The sequence below is a fragment of the Suncus etruscus genome, chromosome 6, assembly GCF_024139225.1.
Source record: "Suncus etruscus isolate mSunEtr1 chromosome 6, mSunEtr1.pri.cur, whole genome shotgun sequence".
Taxonomy (NCBI): Eukaryota; Metazoa; Chordata; class Mammalia; order Eulipotyphla; family Soricidae; genus Suncus; species Suncus etruscus.
The window spans coordinates 23,443,898-23,469,005 of record NC_064853.1 but is presented as its reverse complement, the minus strand read 5'-3'; the positions used below and the strand labels follow the sequence as shown (position 1 = coordinate 23,469,005).

Below are 25,108 nucleotides of genomic sequence, written 5' to 3'. Positions count from 1 at the left end.
AGGGAGACATAATCCCCAGTCAGCCCACCTTGCTGCCTGGCAGGAAAGGGCATAGCACAAAAAACACCTTTAGTGGCAGTATAAGATTCACCCCCCTGCCTGGCCAGGGGGCTCTGCTCTTCCCACTGCCCCCCTTCAGCCACGGCACTTTAAGACACAGTATCTGTGATATCACTGGGTCAACTGAAAAGGCTGTTGACAAATACAACTGTAGGAGTCTGTGAAAGAGGGGCACATCCAGGTACTTTTACTGGGAGCAATGGGAAATGTGAAAAGGAAAATAATTTACTCTTTTGAGTCTTACAGAATTGCTCTAAAACTTTCCCTGGTATTTTTGGGTCTTGTTATTAAAACAAGAGACAGGAGTAAAGTGACTGCATAGAGAAACAAGGATGCAGCACTGCTGGAGAAGCTAAGTGACACACAGCCGTCACAGGAAGGAGCAGAGGTCAGGAAGGGGTTTCTGATTTTGAAAACCACTTCCTGGTAAGGAAGGAAAAGTCCTTTGACCTTCAGATCCATGAAGAAATATGTTACCAGGAAGAAAAAACCTAATTTTTGTTTGTTTTTGGGCCACACCTGGCTCTGAGCTCAGGAGTCACTTCAGGGGACCATATGAGATGTCAGGGATCAAACCTGGGTTGGACACATGCAAAGCAAGTGGCTTATCTGCTGTGCTATTGCTCCCACCCCAAGACTATTTTTCTATAGGTAGACCCTTCTCCTACTACAATAGAGGGATCTAGACTATTTTTTAACTTTAGATGAGTTTTAATCAAAAAGACAGAGGCTGCTAGATAATAAAAAAAAAACCTGATTTGAGAGAAATGGGAAAATTGAAATGATATCCCAGCACAAAGAGAACAACACTGTTAAAGGAAGGATTCCTCATGATTGTAGCTTTCCTGACTCATTGCAAATGACTTTTACAATCTGAATCTGGATTATACTTAGAAAATTCACTTGATCGAATGTCATTATCAGGAATAGAAAGCACAAATTTCTTTCCTGTTCCCAGCTAAAGCTGAGCTGATGGAGTTTGACTGAACGAATAAAGGCCTACTGAGTTACTGAAGCCTCTAACAATGGTGACTGACCACCTCTGACTGGTTGTGCAGAGATCACTCTTGAGAGAAATGCTGAATACAGTGAAAGCCAAGAAACAGGTTTCACTGATAAAATGACCAGGCCCCTGCCACTCAATGAAATCTCTGCTCAGCTCAGCAAAAAAAATGAACTCTCTCCCTGCTGGCCTGGACACTGGGTCTGGTCAACCGAGGGCCCACACAGGCAGGTGGGAAGGCAAGTATCACTCTGGTGAGGCTGTGGGAACCATAGAAGCTGGTTTGAGAGGAACTGTTTTAACTGAGGCTCCCTGAGGGGTGATTTCTAGGTTCAAAAACATGACAGCTCCAGACATTGCTGCTTCTCAGTGTGACAGCTCCTGCAGGCAGTGCCAGCTGAGATCAGAGTCCTGAATCAGTTGGAAAGAGGCAAGGTTAGGCCACCAGCTCTGCCTTAGTGGACAGGGTCCCAGCTAGCAGGAACCTCCAACCCCCACACTTTCTCCTCACTTAAATTCTGTGAATGTTCTGCCATATCTCCCTCCAGAACCCATTACACTTCTTTTTTTCTTTTTTTTGTTTATACTTCTAAAGTTGTTTTATACTTTGTTTTTTTTTTTGTTTTGTTTTGTTTTGTTTTTGGGTCACACCTGACGGCGCTCAGGGGTTCCTCCTGGCTTTACGCTCAGAAATCGCTCCTGGCAGGCTCGGGGGACCATCTGGGATGCCGGAATTCAAATTACCATCCTGCATGCAAGGCAAATGCCTTACCTCCATGCTATCTCTCCTGCCCCGTTTTATATTTTGGGTTTAATTTAAAATAGACAAACTAAATTTCATGTTGGAACCTTCAACTTTAGGAGCATGTGACCTGAACGTGACCCTGAATTCGCTTTCCCTGAGTCGGTGACTCCAAGATTTAAGATGAATAGCTCAGAGGTGAACATTTAAACAGCAATTTTTGATCTAAAATACTCAGAAAAACACTGAAATACACTGTTATCTTAAACGTATGATATTAACTTATTAAAAGGAATGAATAAGTGAGTGTTCCTTTTATCTAGTTCCAACTGCATATGCTTACCTTGAATCCATCCTTCTTGTTTTTGTCCAGACCCGACCATTCTCCAGGCTGAAAATTCATTTTAAGAGAAATGTAAATAACCAAGTTAAAAAAAAAAAAAAAAGACAGTCCCTCCGATTCTCAGTGTTGGACTCTTAAGACAGGACACGGAGTTTAATATAGGGCAGGCAACGCTACTTGGCTCCTATCCTCAGACTATCCCCCTGACAGCATCAGGAGACGTGGAGGAAACCGACCCTTTTGATATCTTCAATGCACTTGATGATGTAGGTCCTCTTGATGGCCTCCTTCACTGCATAGGCATCACTCAGGATGGTCAGGTGCTCTTCCAACGCTTGCTGGATGAGGCTGCTGGGCAGGGTAGGGAGGTGGGCCAGCTCCCAGAGCACATCTAACACCTGCAGGGAGAGAAGCCTCTGAGGAGCCAGCCACTAGCAAGGAGATCCAGGAGCCAGAAAAATCCATTCGAGTCTCCTACCTTTCCAGAAGTGGTCTCAAAACGAGCCTCCCGGCCTATTCGTCCAATCAGGCTGAGGAGCTTCTGTCGCACTCGGTCACTCTCAGTCTCCCAGCTCTACAGAACAGAAATACGGGGATACACAGAGCTTCTTTATGATCCCCCTGTTTACCATAATGGGAAGTCATGCAAGGACGTAAAGTTCACATTGCAAAATTTAAGCACTGCTAATTTAGAGGGGGAGACCTCAAAGGGAGTTTATTTTAGAAAAACATAAAAGGGTGTGGTCTGAACATGTACCTTTTGAATGAGAACAAATAGATGATTAAGTTGATCAGCATTAAATTTCACGGCTGCTGCGGCAATGATAGTATGTATATTCTCGATCACAGTAGATGATTGTCCCGACTAGGAGAGAACACATCGAGAAAGACCTTGGGACTTGGAAACAATCCAAGTCTTCCATCAGCCAATTTGCAAAAGCCAAATGCAAACAGACCAAAGCTTGCCTGATTCCAGTCACTGCAAAGCTGTAGCTGCAAGTTTCCCTGGGGCCATAGAGGGCAACATAAAGGGAGGTGAGAGTCAAGTTCTCGGGTCAACATACTCATTTCAAAGAACAAGACAATCTCATTTGGTTTAAAAACAATTCAAACAAACTGATTTTATTACAGAAAACAAAATTTTGAGATTTTGTAAATGACCAAGAGAATCTCATCTGACAGTACAGTCTGGCTCATTTGTTATTCTGTACATATTTTTATGCCGTTAATACTAATTAATGTTAATGACATTATTAGCCCATGGGCAGTAAATCTCTGCTGCAGAGATGTAGCCCTGGGCCTAACCTATTGTTGGGAAATTTATTTTCTAAACTTAATTGGGCTCTGTTACAACTTGCTTTTTATCATAAGAGACTTGAAAGGCTAGGAGGACATTTTTAGATGTAGATCTACAGAATTTGCTCAGGATCTAAAATTCACATTCACTGAGTGTAGTAAGAATACATGTCCCCCCACTCCTATACATATGTCTCTAATCTTCAACTGTAAATTCAAAATTTATCAAACAAAATTATATTAGGGTATAACTAAGGTCAAGACTCAAGAAGAAGGCTAGGGTGATAATATAGCATGTAGAGCACCTGCGTTGCATGCAGCCAAGCCGGGTTCAAATTCCTGGATCCCATATGATTCCAAGTCCACCAGGAATAATTCCTGAGCTCAGAGTCAGGAGTCCTGAGAACTGTCAGGTGTGGCCCAAAAATCAAAAGACTCTAGTCTAGAAGAACATTATAAACCTGGAACTTGTTTTTCAGTCCTGCACTAAAACTCTCTTTATTCTGCAGTGCTAGACTAAGAGTACAAAATTTCAAATCCTCTACCAGCTATCTTCCTGGAATGATGTGTCAATGAGAGGCGTTGCTGGGAGAGAAAGCAAGGAAGAATAATTATTCTTGTTTATGCTCAAAGGGCAGATAAACAGGGCATGGAGGGGTTTGCGATGGAGGTGGCATTCTGCTGGGTAGTTCCAGTGCTTGCAGCAATAGAATTGCGCATTGCAGCTTCCTTGTTGAAGACTTAGCACTCCTTCTTTTGCTCCTCCACCTTATAAACAGTACTGTAGGACAATCCCCTGTCTGAAATACTTATAAATCTCTATGTCTTAACTACATTCTATGTAATAAAGTCCAGTCTCCGAAAGACAGACACATGCCATATGATCCCACTTTAATGAGTTAACTAAAATAGTCAAACCCATGAACCAAGAGTGGGAAGGTATGACAGGAGGTGGGATATAGGAAAAGTAGAATTACTAAACAATGAACATGCAGTTCAGAGAGAATAGCAGGCTCTAGAGCCTCCCTGAATCACTGTGCTAATACACTCAAGTTATGGTCACGGAGTTGTTCAGTTTAGATCTTAAATGCTCTGACGGCAATAAAATTTTAAAAACTGACAAAAGAGCTATATACCAGACAGCCAACCTCTTCTGACACAAACTACCATAGAGCCTTCAGTATCTTTAGTTTTTAGTGTCTGAGAAATCAGACTGAACTAAATCAATAGTTGAAGATGTCTCCTATGGAGACATAGTGGAAGAACAGTGGAATTCTTTTTAATCTACATACTTTTCTCCTGGTGGTACTATATACTGCTCTGCCTGGTTTGGGTTCAGGAGTTGCTTCCAGTAGTGCTCTGAGGACTATATGGGGCAGAGGATTCAAACTCAGGCCTCCTGCATACAAAGCACTTTCAGTTTTCTCACTGGCCCTAACATATACACTCTTACAAGAAACCCTGAACTGTAAAACAGATTAGAGTAGGGGCTGTAGGATCGATTATACAGGGGTTAGGATGTTCAATTTGCATGCAGCCAACCCTGGTGTGATCCCCAGCACAATACCACAAATGGTCCCAAGAGCCCTATTAAGAATGATTCCTGAACACAGAGCCAACAGTAAGCCCTCAACATTGATGGGTGTGGCCTGGAAATATATAAACAAACAAAATGAATAATGAGAAGTCAGAGTAGAGCTCTCTGTCAATGTAATGCTGAACCTTTAGCTTCTCCGCTCCTATAAATAAAAAAAAGTCAGAAATAAAGCAAAAATAATTCTGATTAGCTTACCTGTATCTTCCAAATTTTCGTGAGCTCATCTAAGGACAATTTGCTGCCCAAAAGTTCAATGATTCCCTTTATACGATCACAGTATTGTGCCTGGTCTATGTTGCCTAATAGAAAAAAACATCAGAGAAAAAGACAAATGCAGTGAACACAACTGAGTCTCTAAATACGGTTCTATTAAGTCAAATCAAGACTACCTTACAAGCAGATTATTTAAAGGCTAATATGATCAAAGCAACAATTTCAAACCTTTTATACAAAAATGTATTCTTTATAATTTTTAAGTGTTGGTTGTTTTTTATTTTAAAGCAACTTACCTTCCAATGCAATCGACAGAACTGAGTTTTCAACTAGCCAATCTAACAATCTGTCTGTATCTATAGCATTCTTCACAGATTTGGATAAAGTGCTATCTTCTATTAGTTTGGTTACCTAAAAGACAGGATGACGATGATGATATTAATGCAAACGTGCCTGCTCAAATCAAAACAAGTATGCCTGAGTGTGTGCTTTCTATGACTTTTGACAGTTTTGTGATGTGGTCTGATAATCACCATAGGCCAGTTACTTAGAGTTAATAGACTTGTGAGCCGAGGCCTGATCCCTAGGCCTGATCTCACACCTGCCCTCCCTAGGCCACTTGCTGACCAGTGCTGGGACTTCCTCCAAATCCTCTCCTTGGGCTCTGGAAAAGGTACTTTCTTCCCCTCTCCTTGTGCTGGCAGCTGGTCATGAGAACAAGGACACAGGCTCAGAAAAGGAGAGACCAGGCTTGAACAGAATCCTGGCAGCAGCAGTCAGGTCATAAGTTCAAACTCTTCCTGCTGCTGAAATACATCCTTGCCCTGACACAATGTGGCTGGTCAGTCATTCACTCATAGGCAAGGCCCAGCCTTTTCTCACCAAATGCCTCCTGTAGCCTGTGATCATTCATAATGAGTTTATTTTATTGGCAGTAACAGAATTTAAATTTAAAAATACATAAAAAATAGAGGCAAAATTAATAAAATATATAAAACTTTATTTTCTTGTAACTGAATTGTATTGGCCCCACTCACCACAACCAACTATACAATTTATATGGATTGCAATAAAGCTTAGAATGAAAAGATAAAATTTTTTGTAATTTTGTTTGACCTTGGCTGGAGAGGTAGTACAGTGGGGGAAATGCTTGCATTGTATGCAGCTGACCTGGGTTCAATCTCTGGCATCCCAGATGGTGCCCAAAGCACCACCAGGAGTAATTCCTGAGTGCAGAGTCAGAAGTCCTGAGCACTCTTGGGTGTGATCAAAACCAAAGAAAAATTAAACAAAGAATTACATAATTTTGCTTGGCGTATCACCATTGTACTCATTTTGGTTTTGTACAAATATCAGTTAGAGGATCACTTAAAATAAATCCCCATCCTAATTATGAAAGAAAAGTAAAAACCCTAAAAAAAAAAAAAAAAACTTTAAATGTAAAAACCATTTTACAAAACCTATAATGGGGCCGGATCCACAGCACAGTAGGTAGGGCATTTGCCTTGCACATGGACACCAGGGTTCAATCCCCAGCATCTTATATGGTCCCCTAGGCCTTCCAGGAATAATTTCTGAGTGCAGAGCCAGGAGTAACCTGAGCACTGTCAGCTGTGGCTCAAAACAAAAACAAAGAAAATAACAAATCAAAAAACCCTATAAGGGACCACCCATAGCACCCACCCAGATTCTATCCCTAGCGTCTCATATGGGCCCCCGACCTATCAGAAGTCACCTCAGAGGCAAGAGTTAACTCCTGAGCACCACTGGGTATGCCCTCTCCCCCGAAATGACTTTAAAAAAATCATATACAAGTCAAATTTTATTCATATATAAAATATAAATTGATAAATTATAATTGCATTGGGAGCATATTATAAGAAATCTCACCAAAATATCCAGTATTGCAAAAGAAATTGCAAACACCTAACACATATAAGAAAGTTCATTTAAAGAAAGATCAAATACAAACACAGACCACTTTATAAGTAATTGCTTGCTTTCTTTGTGTGTGTGTGTGTGTGTGTGTGTGTGTGTGTGTGTGTGTGTGTGTGTGTGTGTGTAAGAAATGACCCTTCTTTCTTTTCCAATTGAGTCATATTAACAACCACAGTGCTGGCCCACGACCCTCAGTGTCAGTTCGGTGCCTGTGAGGAGTAAGAGCACGCTTGCCTCTTTGAGGGAGTTCATTTTAGCACTGAAGTGCGGGGACTTGAGCATGCGCAGGAGGATGTCCAGGCGAAGATCGTCCACCACTGTCACCAGGTCCGGCTGGAAGCGCATGCATAGTAACTTGATGGCAGACAAGAGTTCAGGGATGCTAACCAATCTCTTTTTATTGAAAAACACACACATACACAAAGAAAGAAAAAAAAAACAATCAAACATTCCGATCCCATCTCTTTCAGCATACAGAGGAACACAGGCCATTTGCAAGAACAAACACTATTAGGTGTCTGATACTCAATGATTATAGTAACTACATTCCAGTTTTAAACAATAATTAGCAAAAGATGAAGCAAACGAAAGGTAAGGATCCTGTGAGAAATTCAAGGCAAATAAATGATGTTACATCTAAATGTTACAGTGACTTTAAATAACTGCATAAGCTCTGAGTATGTTGAATTGTTTCAACGGCTTCTGAAGGCTATACCAATGGCAATACCATCCAAATTAGCATGTAAAATTTTGGGTGTTATCACTTGCTGAGAATCCCACAGATTGACAAAACTCACAGCAGCCACTAGTGCTTCTGAGCAAGTGGCTTTATTTAACTTGCCGTGTGCTGTCTGTGATAATTTAGACAGCAACTGTGTATTGCATTTTGCTCTATGTCTGAGCACTGCTTCTACAGACCAGCAGGTGCTGTAGTCTGCAGTTACCTTGTCTTTGAGGTCCTTTTCCTCCACGCTCCGCACATCCTGGATGGTAGTGAGGATGACAGGATCTAACATAGGCTACAGAAATAAAGCACCAGAATTAACAAGGACACATAGATCTCCTCCAAGACTAGAATAGGAGGCAAGTCTTCACCCCTTACTTTTCAAGGAGGCGATGTACGGCAAAAGGTGCACCATTAACTGGACTTATGTCTTCCTTCACCTGCAGGGCTGATACCTTTACCTTAGACCCCACCTCAGCTTCTTTAGTATCTACCACGTGGCTGTAATTAGGTTTGTTGAGGCCTCACGGAGTGGAGCTCAAGGATCACTCCTGAGTTGGCATGGGGACCATATGAGGTCCTGGAGATCAAATCTGAGTTGATTGCAAGCGAGCACCCTACCTGCTGTACTCTCTCTTTAGCCCCACATATTTTGCATCAAATGTCTTAAAAAAATGAATGCAAGCACAGAGCATCGAAAGTCTATGCTATCAAATGCACTGCTTTTACTTGCTGAAATGCCTGAGCCTAAAGAGTTACATAACACAGGATGTGTTTGCATCAGGGCAACAAAGATATAATTATGAATATGTGAAGAGTAGTAAAATATTAGCCAGAGCTGAATGATCACTTCTGCCTAATTCAAATAATCATTGAAATTTAACTGGTGATGAGAGAAGGTCATATCTTGGTTGTCAAAGTCAAAAGGCATTAGCAACAAATGAAAGTAATATCATTCTGTTTATTGATGCTTATGTCAACTGCAAAGAACCACGGGCCGTCAGGACCAGTCCTGCTCAATGTGTTGATTTATGATCTGCAGGGAGGCATGAGATCAAACAATATATGCTGAGAAGCTGTTACATAGCAGTAAAGGATTAGTGAGACATGAGCCTAGTGGACTGTGCCCTTGGGAACTAATGTAATGCAGAGTGGCCTGAATCTTACAATTGGGTAGGGCTATGTGTCACTTATTTCATGGGTGGGGAATTGAAAATTGCACACTATTAATGTATATTACACTTGGTAAAATAACATACTAAAAAGGTAAGTGGCCTTAGATGAAAGCATCTGCATATACATAAGTCACTAATCATTTTTTATTGGGGTCCCTCCCAGCAGGGCTTATCAGCCTAAGACCAATATTGAGGTGTTTGGGCCAGTGGTGCACAGGAACCATCCTTGATGGTTCTCAGGGGACCGCATGGGTGCTCTGGCACTTTGGCTACACCCGTGGCCCTTTAATTAGTTCTCATCATCTTGGTAACATGTTTTCTAGAACAGCTAACCTGAAAAATGAGTGGTTCCCCTGGGTTAGGTCAGCTCTACCCATGATGAAGGCTATTTTGACATCTGAGATGACTTTCTGCAGTGTTGCTCAATGGCCCCATCTTACCTGCACCACAGAGGAATTGAGGTACTCGGCACACACACCTAAGGGCTGCACCAGTGCTGAGACTGCCTGAAAAAGATAGGAAGGGTGAGAGAAAACACAGGATCTTCAGTGTCCTTTCAATATCAAATGCCATGTATATATTAGGAAAATTTAAAGTGATCTGATGAAAGTCACAAATGAAGGAATTCAGATACTTTATTCTTAGGTCAGAAAAAGATAGAATTCAATTTCTTTAAAATTTTGTATACTGGGGGGTTGGAGCACAGATGGTAGGTATATTTGCCTTGCACACGGCCAACTCGAGTTCAATCCCAGGCATCCCAAATGGTCCCCTGGGCTTGCTGGGAGTCATTTCTGAGTGTAGAGCAAGAAGTAACCCCTGAGTCAAGCCGGAATGATGTGGCCCAAAAATTAAAAAACAAAAAAACATAAAACAAAAATTTACATACTGGGATGGAGAGGTAGTATAATGGTTAGGGCACTCGCCTTGCCCACAACTGAATTAGGTTTAATCTCTGACATCTCACATGGTTCACCAAGCACTGCCAGAGTAATTCCTTAGCACAGAGTCAGAAGTTAACCCTGAGCATCACTGGTGTGGCCCAAAAGCCAAAAGCCAAAAGCCAAAAAAAAAGTATAGAAATGTATTATAATTTAAATCAGAATAGGCTAATGAAACTTCTTTGGAAAATTGGATGAAATAATTCCAATTATCAGTTTTTACTGTAGAATAGAATTTTTATTCAAAATAATTGGAAATGTACTTTTAACAACAAATGCAGTTAAGATTTCTATTTAAAAAAGGCATAAAATTTGACTGAAAAGCATTTTTAAATATAATCCCTAATAAATGAAAAGATAGCATGTTACTGAATGGAATGGATTAGTAGTATTGTCAAAATATCAGGTCTCCATACATTAACCTATAAACGGAACCAATCCCAAACATTGGGAATTTCAGCAGCAGAATGAAAGTTACCTGTTTTTTGAAGGAGAAAAAAAAAAAAAAATGGAAGCAGTCAAGAAAAGTTTAAGAGAGACTGATCAAGTTTAAGAGACTGGGCAGAACCAGCACTATCAGTAATGAGAATCATGGTACAGTGGCAGAGAAATGGGTCACAGAAGGAACAAATAAAAGCATAACAGAAGAGGTACACCTAGGAGATTGTGTGCAGCGCCAATGATAGAAGCGGGGTTAGCTGCATACAAGGCAAATGCATTACCCTTGTATTATCTCTCTGGCCCCAGAAAGTAGTTTTAAATGGAAAGATTAACTAGAGAAGGGAATAAAGTAAGCATAGTTACAAATACATTTTTTTAAAATTTAAAGATTATTATCTTACTACAAAGTTAAATTTTTTTTTCTTTTGAGAAAATGCAACTGACATGAGAAGACAATATTGGGGGATGGGCGTGGGCTCTGTATACAGTCCTATGAATCTCCACAGTATGAAAGGCTTAGTGAAACAATCTTAAACTACTAGATCACTGCCTAGGAATTTATTTGGGAAATAAATTCAGATTTAACTAAGTCATAAGACACAGATACCTGTCACATAACACAAATGATTTTAAAGAGCAAAATAATTTCATGCACATTACAAATGAAGTAAAATATACCACAAACAAAGATAAATTGGTGAAGTTAAAAAGTTAAATCCAGGGGCCGGAGCGATAGCACAGCAGTAAGGCGTTTGCCTTGCACATGGCCAACACAGGACAGACCCCGGTTCGAATCCCGACATCCCATATGGTCCCCTGAGCCTGCCAGGACCGATTTCAGAGCACACAGCCAAAATAACCCCTGAGCGCCACCGCCCAAAAACCAAAACCAAACCAGAACAAAACAAACAAACAAAAATAGTTAAATACGGGAGGCCGGAGAGATAGCACAGCCATAGGGCATTTGCCTTGCATGCAGCAGATCTAGAAGGGACCTGGTTGGATTCCTGGCATCCCATATGGTCCCCCAATCTACCAGGAGCAATTCTGAGCACAGAGCCAAAAGTAACTCCTGAGCACCACTGGGTATAACCCAAAGATCAATCGATCAATCAATCAATCAATCAAGTTTAAAAAAGAAGTTAAAAAAGGGGGGGGGGGGCGTGGAGAGATAGCATGGAGGTAAGGTGTTTGCCTTGCATGCAGAAGGTCAGTGATTCGAATCCTGGCATCCCATATGGTCCCCTGAGCCTGCCAGGGGTGATTTGTGAGCATAGAACCAGGAGTACCCCTGAGCGCTGCTGAGTGTGACCCTAAACCTAAATAGATAGATAGATAGATAGATAGATAGATAGATAGATAGATAGATAGATAGATAGATAGATAGATAGATAGATAGAAGTTAAATCCCCTTCACTGAAACTGTTTAAAATAAGGAGTCAACTTTTTTTAGTTATGGAAACCAAGAAAGTTGCTTCTTTTTTAAAAATCTTTTTGGGTCATACCCAAAAATGCTCAGGAGTTACTCTTTGCTCTGTGCTCAGGAATTATTCCTGGCAGGGCTCAGTGTGACCATATGGTATGTTGGAGGTTAGACCTGGGTCATCCTCATGCAAGGCTCTACCTATTCTACTATCGTTCTGGCCCCCAACTTTAAAATTTAATGTCCTTGGGTTACGTGCCACTCAATAATTTCCACTTGAGGTACAGAAGTAGTTGGTTTAACTTACCCCAAGTTCTATATCTTCTGAATGCAGCTTGGCCTGGATTGCAGCAAATCCACCTAATTCTCCAAACTAAAAGGATAACAGGTAGACATTAATTTGAAAATAGTACAAGGGGTAACACTTGCACTAGCATTATGGGGGTAAAGGGAGGACAACACTGGTGGTGGGAATGCCCCTCACTTATTGTCACTATGTGCCTCAAATATTACTGTGAGAGAATTGTAATTCACTTCGACCACAATAAAAATTTAAAATAGTATACATTAATAATGAAGCAAGGAGATAAAACTACCATTCCACCCTATCGGTGTTCTCTAACACACAAGATAGGCCAGTGCTCCCAGGATCCACTGTAGGAGATGAACTCTGGTCCAGAGCTAAAATAGCATATTCAGGAATGTGGCAAAAACATCAAGCCAGCCTCCTTAGGAAGTCATTTCTGATCCCCTGCTGTCATTTACTTTAACTATCAAACACTAAGAGGATTGTATATATTAATAAAAATTGATTACCTTATTTACCAAATCCACAACCCATCCATGAGGCTCCTATTAAAAAAAACACACCAGAAAAATTAGATGGTAAACCAAAAACTTCCTGATTCATTTTTAGAGCATTTCTTCTATCTTAAATTAAAAGTTAAGAGAAAAAGAAAATCAAAATTTAAAAATATTTTGAAGAAAAATTTAAAAGCCTTATCTTTTTTTATTACTTTTTTTTGTTTTGTTTTGGTTTTGGTTTTTGGGTCACACCTGGTGACACTCAGGGGTTACTCCTGGCTATGTGCTCAGAAATCAGAAAACAACCCTGGCTTGGGGGACCATATGGGACACCAGGGGATCGAACCACGGCCCGTCCTAGGTTAGCGCGGACAAGGCAAACGCCTTACTGCTTTCGCCACTGCATCGGCCCCTTTTTATTACATTTTTACGAAAATTTTTAAAATTTTTTCTGAATTACAGAGCTATTCATGATTGGGTTTTAGGCATACAATATTCAAATATCCATCCATTTTTTTCCATCAGTGTTCACTTCTCTCCAGTCTCCCCATTTTCCCTCCCGCCACCCCCCCCCCCCATGACAGGCAGTTTTTCCTTTATCTTTTTTCCTTGTAGGTATCATGATTTGGAATAATGCTACTGTTAGTGTATTATACATCTCCCTTTACCTCCTGTCAGCACTCATTCCTCATGCAATGACAGGGTCCCTCTGTCACTGCCCCAGTGGTATGAATGATTCATTTACCTCACCTATCTATCCTCCTGCCCCCAGGGTGGGCAAGATTCCCAAGGGTCCAATTTTCCTGCTCTTTATTTCTACTGTCTTTGGGCATCAGTGATTCTCCTACTATGGTTCTCTGAATCCCCCATATGAGTGAGTGAGATCATTTTGTGTCTGTCCCTCTCCCTCTGACTCCATTCACTCAGCCTGATACTCTTTTCCGATCTGTCCACGTATCAGTGCTTTGCAGCACTATTTGTAACAGCCAGAATCTGGAAACAACCCAAGTGCCCAAGAACAGATGCGTGAATAAAGCAACTGTGGTATATAATACAATAAATCTATTTGGTTTTAAGAAAAGATGAAGTTAGGCAATTTTAAAGCTTTCTTAACGTGAATCTTTAATATTACTTTGTATAATTTTAGAAGCCCATTTGTCTGTAATTTAATGGAAATGCCATATGAGCACTTACATTTAGGGGATAATGAAATTAGTTATTTTATTTACTGAGTTATCACAGGTTCCTCTAGTTTTAAAATAGCTATTTTTAGTTGCAGAGTCCCTCTATCAGTGAGAAATCAGTTTGCTGTTTAAAACCGCTAAATCAGGAGCAATTTCTGAGCGCATAGCCAGGTGTAACCCCTGAGCGTAACCGGGTATGGCCCCAAAACCAAAAATAAATAAATACCTCCCCCAAAGATCTCTAAGTTACAGATAACCAATTATTTTCTATTCTAAAAAAAAAAAAAAAAAAAAAAAGAGTCCTTTAAATTTCTTCTCTTTTTTTTTTTTTTTTTTTTGGGAGGGTGGAGCTATCTGGTAGTGCTCATGGATTACTCCTTGCTCTGCACCCAGGAATCTCTCCTGGTGGTGTTCAGGGAACCATACGGGATGCTATGGATCGAACCTGGGGCCAGTGCAAGGCAAATGCTCTACCTGTTATCTTATCACTCTGGCCCCATGATTCTCGTAATTTCTAATTACAACTTAGAATTAATAATTTAATCACCAGGAAGCTGAAACAATAGTACAGTAGGTAGGTTGGTTGTTTTGCATGTGGCTGACCTGAGTTTGAGCCCCAGGACCTATATGGTCCCCCAAGCCCCTCAGGAGTGATCAATCTCTGAGCACAGTCAGAAATAAGTGCTAGGCACAGCCAGGTGTAGCCCAAAACAAAACAATACAAAGTAATATATCAAGAATAAAGACATTTTTTATTTTAAAAATATTTAATTTTTAATAAAGTAAAGACATTCAAGTTTCAGTCTAGATGTACCACGAATTTGAGCCTTTGGGCCAGCTTTTCTTTTCTTGTTGTTGCTGTATTTTTTTTTTTTTTTTTTTTGGTGGGGAATCACACCTGGCATTGCTCAGGGGTTACTCCTGACTCTATATTCAGAACTCTCTCCTGACAGGCTCAAGGGACCATATGGGATGCTGGGATTCGAACCACCTTCCTTCTGCATACAAGGCTAACACCTTACCTCCACGCTATCTCTCTGCCCTGGGCCAGCTTTTCTTTATCCTCTTTCCCTTCATTCCTAGGCACTCACTGTCTTCAGCCACATATGCAATGGGGAGTCAAAGAGCATTACTACCTGATTTCCTGAGGCTGGGATCCTAGCAGGGCCAATGAATGAGTAATCAACATGCACCATGCACCGGAGCTAGTGCCAAGTCCCCTGACAACTCTCAAAGAGAAGCAGAGAATGAGTAGTCTTGTTGAATGGAATTGGGATGACACACTCACCCATCCCAGAAAAGGAAAATGCCCTTCCTGGAGAAGACATAGAAGAAGTAAAGGTGTTTCCCAGCTCAGCCTGGCAAGCTGGGGTGAACCTCCACTGAAATTGTCAGTGGGGCTGTGCAGAAGGTGGAAGAAAGCCAGAGTACCACTGCGTGGTGACCTTCTGCAGCTCTGTGGGGAAAAGAGCATGAGGATATGATTAACAAGCAGAGGTACCAGTCAGACTAGGGCACAATGGTCTGGAACAGCAAGGGAGCAGAAGGGATAAGAAAAGTCAACTGTGATGAAATAAGGCTGAGACTGAGTTTGTGTTTGGGAAATAAAAACAAGGAAGAAACTGTGACTACTTCTGATTCTGGCTGGGACCTCTGGGGAATGCTACGCAAGTTAGGTAGGTGTTAGGTATACAGTGTGAAGTGGCACTGAGGCAGCCAGGAATCAGCAAAAAGGCTTGGAGAAGAGCTCTGGACCAGAGACTAAACTGGAGAGTCAGGAGCTTAATGACAGCACAGAAATCTATGACATAAAGGGCTTTTCAAGAAAAGTCCAGAAAATAGAGAAAGGTCCTGAGTCAAAGCTAGGTAGAGGGGAAAGAAGCAAGAACAAAGAAGCAGGAAAGCAAGTCATGTAGTAAGCTGGTAGAAACTATTCAGTGATGAGTGTATGGGTGTGACCTCTACCATGAACGGGTTCAGGGTGCAAAATGGCACCGAATCAGTAAGGGGCAGGTGAATTGCCCCAAAGATGGCAATGAAAAAGCACCTAAAATGTGCTACAAGAGGGCCAGAGCGATAGTGCAGCAGTAGGGTATTTGTCTTGCATGCGGCTGATCCAGGACAGACCTCGGTTCGATCTCCGGCGTCCCATATGATCCCCCAAGCCAGAAGCGATTTCTGAGCACACAGCCAGGAGTCAACTGAGTCACCAGGTTTGGCCCAAAAACAAACAAACAAAAACAAAGTGCCACCTTAAATTAATGACCATAAGCAGCTATTTCTGCAGACCCTTTCCTGAGCAGAAGGCCTGTGTTCTAAGTGCACCTAGGAGCTGGCATTCACTCTACAAGCAGAGGAGCGAGAGCGTGAGTGAATTCAGAGCCTTCTGTGCCTGAAAAGAGAAGCAGGACAAAGCCAAGGCGGGTGGTGTGGGAGCTAAAGCTGCTAGAGATGTCAACACTAAGAAAGCCTTACTATGGTTTGCACTGCACTGTGGGGACGGGAGGGAGAACTCTCCCAATGCAGGAAGCACACACCTGCTTTCATATGATGCTACCTGCCAGCTCCCCACTGATTCTCTAGCCCCAAATACCTTAACCTAAAGCCTATTCTAAAAGTGCACCCCACATCATGGTGCTCCCAGGAAAGCTGGATTTACTTTTTGGAGGCAAGAAGTTTCAACTCAGGCCTCAAAACACTTCCTCGGGTCATGAAAATAGCTTATGGGCTGGAACATATGCTTGTTCTGAGAAAGGACCTGAGTCTGATCTCTGGCACAGATGGTTCACATTTCCTGCCCGAGCACTATCACATGAGTACTGAGCAATAGGCCCACAGCACAGCATTTAGCATCACCAGAAGTGTATCTCTTAACACCATTTCCCTCAGCATCGCCTGCACCCTGGCTGTTGTCCCTACTAAAAAAAATTCTCCTAGATTAAATTCGAAGAAACATTTGCTCATAGAGAAGCAAATGTAATCAAGTGCTTATATACAAATTAGTTAAAGCCGAATTCTACCTACAGAGAAAAGACACAAAATACAAATTAGCATTCAACAAAGAGGAGACTGAAATAGGTGTCAAGGACATGAATGATAAAAGGGACTGAAGCAGAATCAAAGAGAAAAATACCAGTGGAATGTATTCAAATGAAAAGACAGTACCTGAAATTAAAAACTGAATGAAGAAGTTAAATAGCGTATTTCCAACAAAGGGGAAAATGGCTGAACTTAACCTTGAATATGAAAATATGAAAAGTAATGATCACAAGAAAAAAACATGGAACTAAGAAAGAAACTAAGGGGCACAGAGGACAGAATGGGATCATGGGTGCAAGCATAGTGCCAGGAGAAGACAGAAAAGGGGAAGAGCTAGCACTATTTTAAAAAGCTTTTCCAGAACTAGAGTGATAGTACAGCAGGGAGGGCACTTGCCTTGCCCTTGGGCAAACAGGTTCAATTCCCTGCATCCCATATGATTTCCCCAGTCATCCAGGAGTAATTCCTAAGTGCAGAGCCAGGAGTAACCCCTGAACTTTGCCTGTTTAACCCCACTGCAGAAAAAAAGAAAAGCTCTTTCTAGAAATGGCATATGTTATTAACTCTCAGATTCAGAAGTCCATGACACCCCTCTGGTCCAAATAAAAGTATTTCTGGGGCATGCGGCTGGATAAAGCTCAGTGGAAGAGTACGTGCTTCACATATGAGAGACTCAGGGTTTGATTCTTGACACCAGAAAGAAAGATAAATAAATTCCTCGGTGAGCGGTTGCAAAGTTCAAATGCCAAATATCAAAGAGAAAGAAAGTATCTTTAAAAAATAAATAAATAAATAAATAAATAAAGGCACTTTGGGGGAAAGATTTATAAAGGAACAACTTGTTCCAACAATCAGAATCAATCTCGGTAATCAAAGCCAAAAGACAATAAATTACCTTTGATATTCTAGAAAAAAATTTTAAATTCAGACTAGAATTTTTAAGTCAAGGAAAATATTATTCAAAGAACAGGAAGTAAGTTTGGCCCATGAAAAACAAAGACAGTTATTAAATGTCTACTAAGGAGCAATTTCTATAGATTGTACCTCAGGAAGACGAAAATTAACTGCAGTGGAAAGTCTGAGATATTGAAGGAAAGGTATACAAAGGGGCAGGGTATAAACACTGCAAAGTTCATCCATAGTTCAAGGTGGTGATGATGATGAGGAGGAAGATGGCATCTACTAAAAGGGGGAAACAGGACAGGAAAGAAGTAGGACAATACCTAATAAAGTCATGTGGAGGTTGGTACATAAAACATTCCACTGTCCTTAAATGCTGCTCCAAAGGTAAACACGATGAAACCTAAGTTTTATTTAGCTAGTAAGTCTGCATTTTAGGGTAACCACTAAAAACTTGGGAGGGAAGCACATCAAATATTTCAGCTGGTATGGCTGTGAAGGAGATATGCCAGAGACGTGTCAGCAAAGACAGAATGGGTTTCTTTTCATTGGGGGAGAGGGGGTTTCCACATCTGCTTGTGCCCAGGGCTTAAATCCTGGCTCTTTACTTGCGGATCACTTCTGGGGGTTCAGGAGACCAAATACAGTGCTGGGCTCCACAAACCAGAGTTGGCCTAGTGCAAAGAGAGCATCCTACTGTATATCGGCTATATTAATGCTCCAGCTCCACGCAGATGGAAAATATTATGTGCTCAGAATGTGGCTCACAATGAGAGCATTTGCCTTGCCCCTGGGTTTGTTGCCTGGCACATGGGGGGGGGGGGCAGGTGGGAGCAGACAAGATGGAAATATTAAATCAGACCATATACAGTGCAAATGATTCAATAAAGAGGAAAAGGTAGAGAATTCCAAAGAACAGAAAACCTAGGAAATGAAGTGCTTAAGAAGGTAAGGGTATGCAGAAGAGGCACAATTATGGGGAGGGGGAGGGCAAGGGCTAGAGGGGAAGAGGAAGAGGGAGATGGAGAGGAAAGAGGAAAGAGGAAAGAGGGAAGAGGGAAGAGGGAGAGAGAACACTCTTTTCTGGGGATGAGAAGCCTGAACCTTTATAATTTTAGCTGAGGCATATTTAAACTGAGGGGCACAGAACATATGCTGAGTCCTTCCCTAGTAACACTGTTGAGGTTTTTATTTTTGTTTTAAACATACATCTGTCATTTAATCCTCTCAACAAAAGTATAACTTTAACTGGAAGGTGGGACTCTGTCCAAAAATGCAGAGCAACTGCCTGGTTCTTTCTCAATCTCAGCCTGGAACTTGTGCAAATACTTAACACTGGAGCACCTCTCCTCACCTACGAAGTGGGTAAAACAAGCACCTTATCTGTCAAAGTGCTGCAGCAATTTAATTCTTGTCTATACTGTTTTTTTTTTTTTTTTGGGGGGGGGGGGGAGTGGCACATCTATCGGTGCTCAGGGCTCACTTCTGGTTCTGAGCTCAGGAATCACTCCTGGCAGGGCGCAGGGGACCATATAGGATGCCCAGGATCAAACCCAGGTCAGCCATGTGCAAGGCAAGTGCCCTACCCACTGTGCTAGTGCATCCTCCTTTCTAATCATCTCTTACTTCCTCTGAGCAATGCCCGAGTCTCCCGATGCTGTTAATGACTCCCTGCTCTGGGTTCATGCAACAGCACATATAATATTAGTTATAGCTTCTGCTTATTACCTCACATTTTTTTGTTTTCATATTTTCTCCACAATGCTATACATTAAAATATCATATCTTATCACTCTCAATATCAAAGACAGAAATGTTTATACTCCCGCCTCTAGGGAGAAGTAAAAGGGAGAATAATGCCAGATATGTAAATGTTTACTAAATTATTACTGAACTAAATTTTCAATCTGCTAACGTGACTTTTTTCAATTGTGTCTCAAAAACCAAACAGTTAAAGCTTGCATAAATTTTTGTCCCCATAGGCTGTTTGGTTTCTCAAATGAAAGCCATACAGTCTTCTATTGCCCCAACCCCTGAGCTGAAATTTGCATTACAGCTGAAAATTGCATCAAAGGTAGAAGGCAGGGCATAACACTAAGCAGCAAATTACTAGGAGAGGAGTAGGGGGGGTGGGGAGTCGAGGCCTTAGGGAGAAAATAAGATCGGAAGAAGGCCATGATCAGAAAGAGGTTGACGAAGCGACAGGACTGTGGGAAGGATGCTTGCCTACCAGGAAGTGATCCCCAGCACCACATATGGTCCCCTAAACTCTGCCAGGAGTATTCCCAAGTACAGAGCCAGGAGTAAACCCTGAGTTTCACTTAGTGAGTGACTCAAAATTCAAAACAAACAAACAAACATGATTGAGAATCACTTGTTTAAAATATGTACTCCATATGGGTATAATATTTTTGGCACACTATTAGCTTTCAGATATAAAAATATTGGTCTACACCTCATTAAACAAGCTTCAATAGTTATGGAATTTAACATAAAATTATACACAGCACTGCTTATTTTTCCTAAGTAAAACCAGTTATTTCCAATGTTCCAATCTCTCCAACTAGTTTGAGACTGAGGTTACAAAATATTTAGTAAATAGGAGGCACTGTGATAAATTCTCATTCCACAAAATACCATTTCCAATCTACAAAATTCTTCTACATGTTGGTTAACCACCATGGAAAACACGCAGTATCTAAACAAAAATTAAGCAATTTTATAAGCCACAGGGAATAACGTGTTATTTTTTCATGATTATTAATCCTTAATATTGTTATTTTTATATCACAGAAAACCTTCAATACATTTTACTGTAAATAAAAAAGCATGAAACAAAACTATATTTACCTTTTGGAAAGTAGACACAGGTGAAACAGCAAACAAATTTCCCTCTCCAAATACTTCTGCCCAATTCCTTTGGGACACTTTCATTCTGTTTTTAAAGTGGTATTCATTGTCAGGATTGAAAGCCTGTATTCAAAGAGAACAGAGAAACATTATTATTATCTATTTCTATAGAAACACATATTAGCATTAAAAAGGAGATAAAAATAAAAGAATACTTGGACTCCTTTACTAAGGAAATCTTTCAAGTAGCCTGACAAAGCACACCTGCAGAGAGGCAGAGGAAGGCTCTGTCCTGCTCCTCATGGGCTTGGAGGAAAGAGAAACACAGGATAGCAGGTAGAGTCAAGGCACAAGGTACCACCAGTGTTCCAAATGCACCAGGGGCTGCCACAGGCATGGCTGGGTAATGGGGCAGAAAGAGTCAAGTTGGAAGGGAACACCCTCCAACTACCCTTCAAAATGAAGCTGCTGCCTTGAGTTGGGAAAGTTCAAAACAAAAGTTCAGAATCCAGCTCAGAACAAACTCTATGAGAAGAATTCATGATGTGAATAATCAGGGAGAAAGACACAAGAAAAAACTTACCCATCTCATGCCTCGACAAAGAACTACAACCAACATGCCTGCTGACCCATGCTTGGTGGCCCCTCTCGCCCCCATCAAACTATGGACTGTTGCATGATACCAGAATCAGTTTCAGCAAAACCCCTAGTTCAAGGACAATACAGAGTTCCATAATGCCACAAAACATGTCTCAAACTCAACTATCACCTGTTGTCTTCAAATACCTTTCTTTTCTTTGTTTTTTTTTTTTCTTCTTTTTAAACACAGGTTTATTTATCTGTTCTATTTTAATGTATACATATTTTTGCTATCCTTACCATTTTTGGTGCTGCTTGGTACTAAAGCCTTGCCTGGGATAAAATGGCAGACCAAAAACGGACCACAGAAATTGTGAGTATAACCAGTCATCCTTACCCAGAATAGCACCAGCAATCCAATGTGAAGCCATACGTTTTTGAATGGGCACAATAAGGGGAAACCATAGACACAGAAATAAGATCTTATCTTCTAGGGATAAGACCTCACACTTTTTATAACACTAGAGTGCCTCCCATCCTGGACATGTGTCATGTGGATACAACCCAGTCTCCAGGAGATTGGACAATGTCAGTTCAACTCCAAACTCCAGATCCCAGATGTAGAACTGATACTGCTCTGGGCAACAACTCCAGAACCAACTCCATTAAGCGAATTATATCACAGCTCTGGCACTAACTTGTACCAGTTACGATATGACAATGAGGAAATGACAACTTGACCCAAGACCATGTTGTCTTATCACCTCACCTAACACTGGATGGAAGTCAGAAGATGTACTGTCTTTTGAATAGCGAAAAATAAGAGCACCATATACAGAAAACTGACTTTGACAGCTGCGACTGGGCAGAACTATCCTTGGGACCGATAAGGAATATCCTGCCCTAGACTGTAGACCAGAACTCTTATTTAAAAAAAAAAAAAAAAAAAAAAAAAGATTTCTTATTGCAGAGGCCCAACTTGGACAACAGAGACTGAGCAGAACCCTTAGATCCATAATATCCCATACTTCGGCTTGGGGACTGAATGAAAACAGGGAGCATCTGTTACAGAAGACTGTACACAACAATGGTGGAACAGAACCTTTAGAACCGTAAAGACTCTAACCTAAACCCTGTCCTAGGACCTGTACAAATGCCAAGACCGCTGGATACAGTGGCCTCATTGTCTCACCCACAACTGAGAGGAAAGTTTCCTGGCACCACATACAAAGCCCTTGGGATGAGGTAATGAACATCTATGGAGCCAGGGGTTGATTCCATGATGGTATGTTTCAAGGATGGAGAAACCCTGAATCTCCTAGGCCATGAGAATTCCCATTCTCCCCCAATGCTTACTGTGCCTATACCAAAAAAAAAAAAAAAAAAGTGGAGGGAACGCCAAACCCTACCACTGCAGCACCCCTTCTTTTTCTTGTTCTGTTTTGATTTGTTAGTTTTTGACTTTATTTTCCTTCTTTCCTCCACTTTTCTCTTCCCTTTTCACTCCTTGGTTATTATTTGGTGATTTTTTTTTTCTTTTCTCATTAGCCAGGTGAATTATTTTCCTTCTTTTTCTCTTTCTTTTATTGGTAGTTGCAGCCATTTTTTTTTCTCCTTTTTTTTTTCTCTTTCTTTTTTCTTCTTATCCTTTTTATTGCAAAGGACAACAGAATAAACAATCTACAACAAGCTATAAAGTGGAGACCAGTTGCACTAGTATTCTGGGGGGAAAGGGTAGAGAGATATGAGATGCATGCTGGAAACGGGGGTGGAGGGAGGACAGCACTGGGGGGGGGAGTGCCCCTCATTCGTTGTCACTATGTATCATAAATAATGCTGTGAAAAATTAAAAAAAAAGAAAAAAGAAAGAAAAAACTTCAATCGTTCTAAGATAGCTGAGAAATGATGAAGTCAGGGATTTCCAAGTGTTTGGCCCACGTTCAATCCTTGGCATATGGTTCCCCAACTCCTGCCAGCAGGAGTGACCACTGAGCACAAAGCCAGGATGACTAAGCCCTGAGCACCTCCAGACATGGCTCCGCCCCTCCTCAAAACAGCCAAAACAATGCAAAATAAAAAAAGATTAAGTATTTAAAGGTATACAAAATATAAATACCAAAATGTATATACAAAAAGTATATAAAATGGCCGCTCTGTTTTTAAAATAAAAAGTAAGGAGGGGCCGGAGCAGTGGCGCAGGGCATAAGCCACCTGCCTGTGCACACTAGCCTATGAAGGACTGTGGTTCTATCCCCAGGCGTCCCATATGGTCCCCTAAACCAGGGGCAATTTCTGAGCACATAGCCAGGAGTAACCGCTGATCATCACCAGGTGTGGCCCAAAAAAACAAAAAAAAGTCATGAGTCTTCCGAACCAAGTTCATAACGGTAATGCTACAATCATCGTGATTATTAATGACAAGTCACTCTAATGATAGGACACACCGAATAGATATTTTAGCCAAATCACAATGCTACAGAATACTTGATGTTAAAGATATTATTACCATTGTAAGCACCCCCAGCAGGCCAATTGGAATGGGGTCTTGTTTTATTCTCTCTGCTACAAGTTCTATTAACAGCATCAACATATTGTAGATTCCTTCATGAATCTCAGTCCCCCACTTGTGAACAGCACTTGATGTCAGGAGCTACAAAACAAAGGGCAGTGTGGAGTTTCACATTAGAAGAAAAGAAATTCTAGGTTCTTAGTTCAATCTTAAGAATTGAAAGACTGTTACCATAATACGTATTTTCATGCAGATTCTTAACATAACACACCTATATTCATCGACTACAGTCAATACTTTTATTTTGGAATTGTGAATGACTACCTGACATGAAGCCTTTTATTTGAAAGAAATAAAAAGGTTTTGCTCCTTTATTTACCATTATCACTAGGAGAAGTCAAGCGGTACAGAACAAGTGAAGTTATGAGATCACTGCTGGCTCTACTTTTGGGGGCTGGGTGGCTCTGAAAATAATTTGAGTTCTCAGGACACCAGCCAAGTTCTCATCTTTGAATAAGCACTTTCCTCTATAATCAGTAGAAAGATCTAAGAAAGATCAAATGATCTAAACTAATGGGAAAGGTCTAACTAGTCTTGAAAAGATCCAACAAATGTAAAAGTATCTTAAAAACAGGCCACTGCTTTTGAAATATCAGCTCTTGCTTTCATTGACATTTCTGAAATCTAGAGAATAGATATTATTTATGGACACAAATAAATGAGTTTTTTCTACTTTTTCTTAATTTCTAAAACCTGGTGACAACAAATAGGACTCTACATGGAAATAATTCACCGATTTATTCTGCTTGCATAAAGTAACATTCAATATTAAGTAAAAATTATAAGCAAATCTAAAATGGCATTAAGGGTGAAGGCACCATGACGTTGCAACCTGCAGCATGTTTTTATGTTCAGATAGCATCTTCAATTCATTGAGGGAGAGTAGAAGAGAATTGGATCAAACCAAACGGTAAAGTGCAAGAGGGGTAAGCGAGTTAAGCCTGGGCTTCATCCCCAATGTAAGGAACAAAACACAAACTGAACAAAGACATATGAATGAATCTAAAGTCATTCTCACATGAGTTCCCTGATTCAGAGTTTTCTAGTCTGTGGGGAAGTCCAGTTCAGGAATATTAGCCAGTACAAAAAAATGAAAGATTAAAGGATTTCACTTAAGGAAAAAAAAAGGCAAATTGGATATTTCTGTAAACTTCCCATCACAGGAAGACTACTGTGTAATACAAATTTCATCTTGGCCACACTAAAATCCCTTAACAACTGTAGCCTAAAAAATCTACTGAGTTTTCAGTCAAAGGTGAAGGTTCATAAAATTGTGTTGTGCTTGCA

General features: G+C 40.8%; 1 protein-coding gene across 1 annotated transcript in view; it reads right to left on the bottom strand.

Annotated features, from left to right (window-relative positions):
* USP24 (ubiquitin specific peptidase 24) overlaps positions 1-25,108 on the bottom strand; it is a 140,153-nt gene that overhangs the window by 81,783 nt on the left and 33,262 nt on the right. The window contains 13 exon segments of the mRNA XM_049775466.1: positions 2,149-2,196; positions 2,385-2,546; positions 2,627-2,722; positions 2,906-3,013; positions 5,237-5,340; positions 5,551-5,665; positions 7,427-7,585; positions 8,137-8,211; positions 9,532-9,597; positions 12,204-12,269; positions 12,713-12,748; positions 20,674-20,796; positions 23,759-23,902. Coding sequence (XP_049631423.1) covers positions 2,149-2,196; positions 2,385-2,546; positions 2,627-2,722; positions 2,906-3,013; positions 5,237-5,340; positions 5,551-5,665; positions 7,427-7,585; positions 8,137-8,211; positions 9,532-9,597; positions 12,204-12,269; positions 12,713-12,748; positions 20,674-20,796; positions 23,759-23,902 — 1,302 coding nt within the window.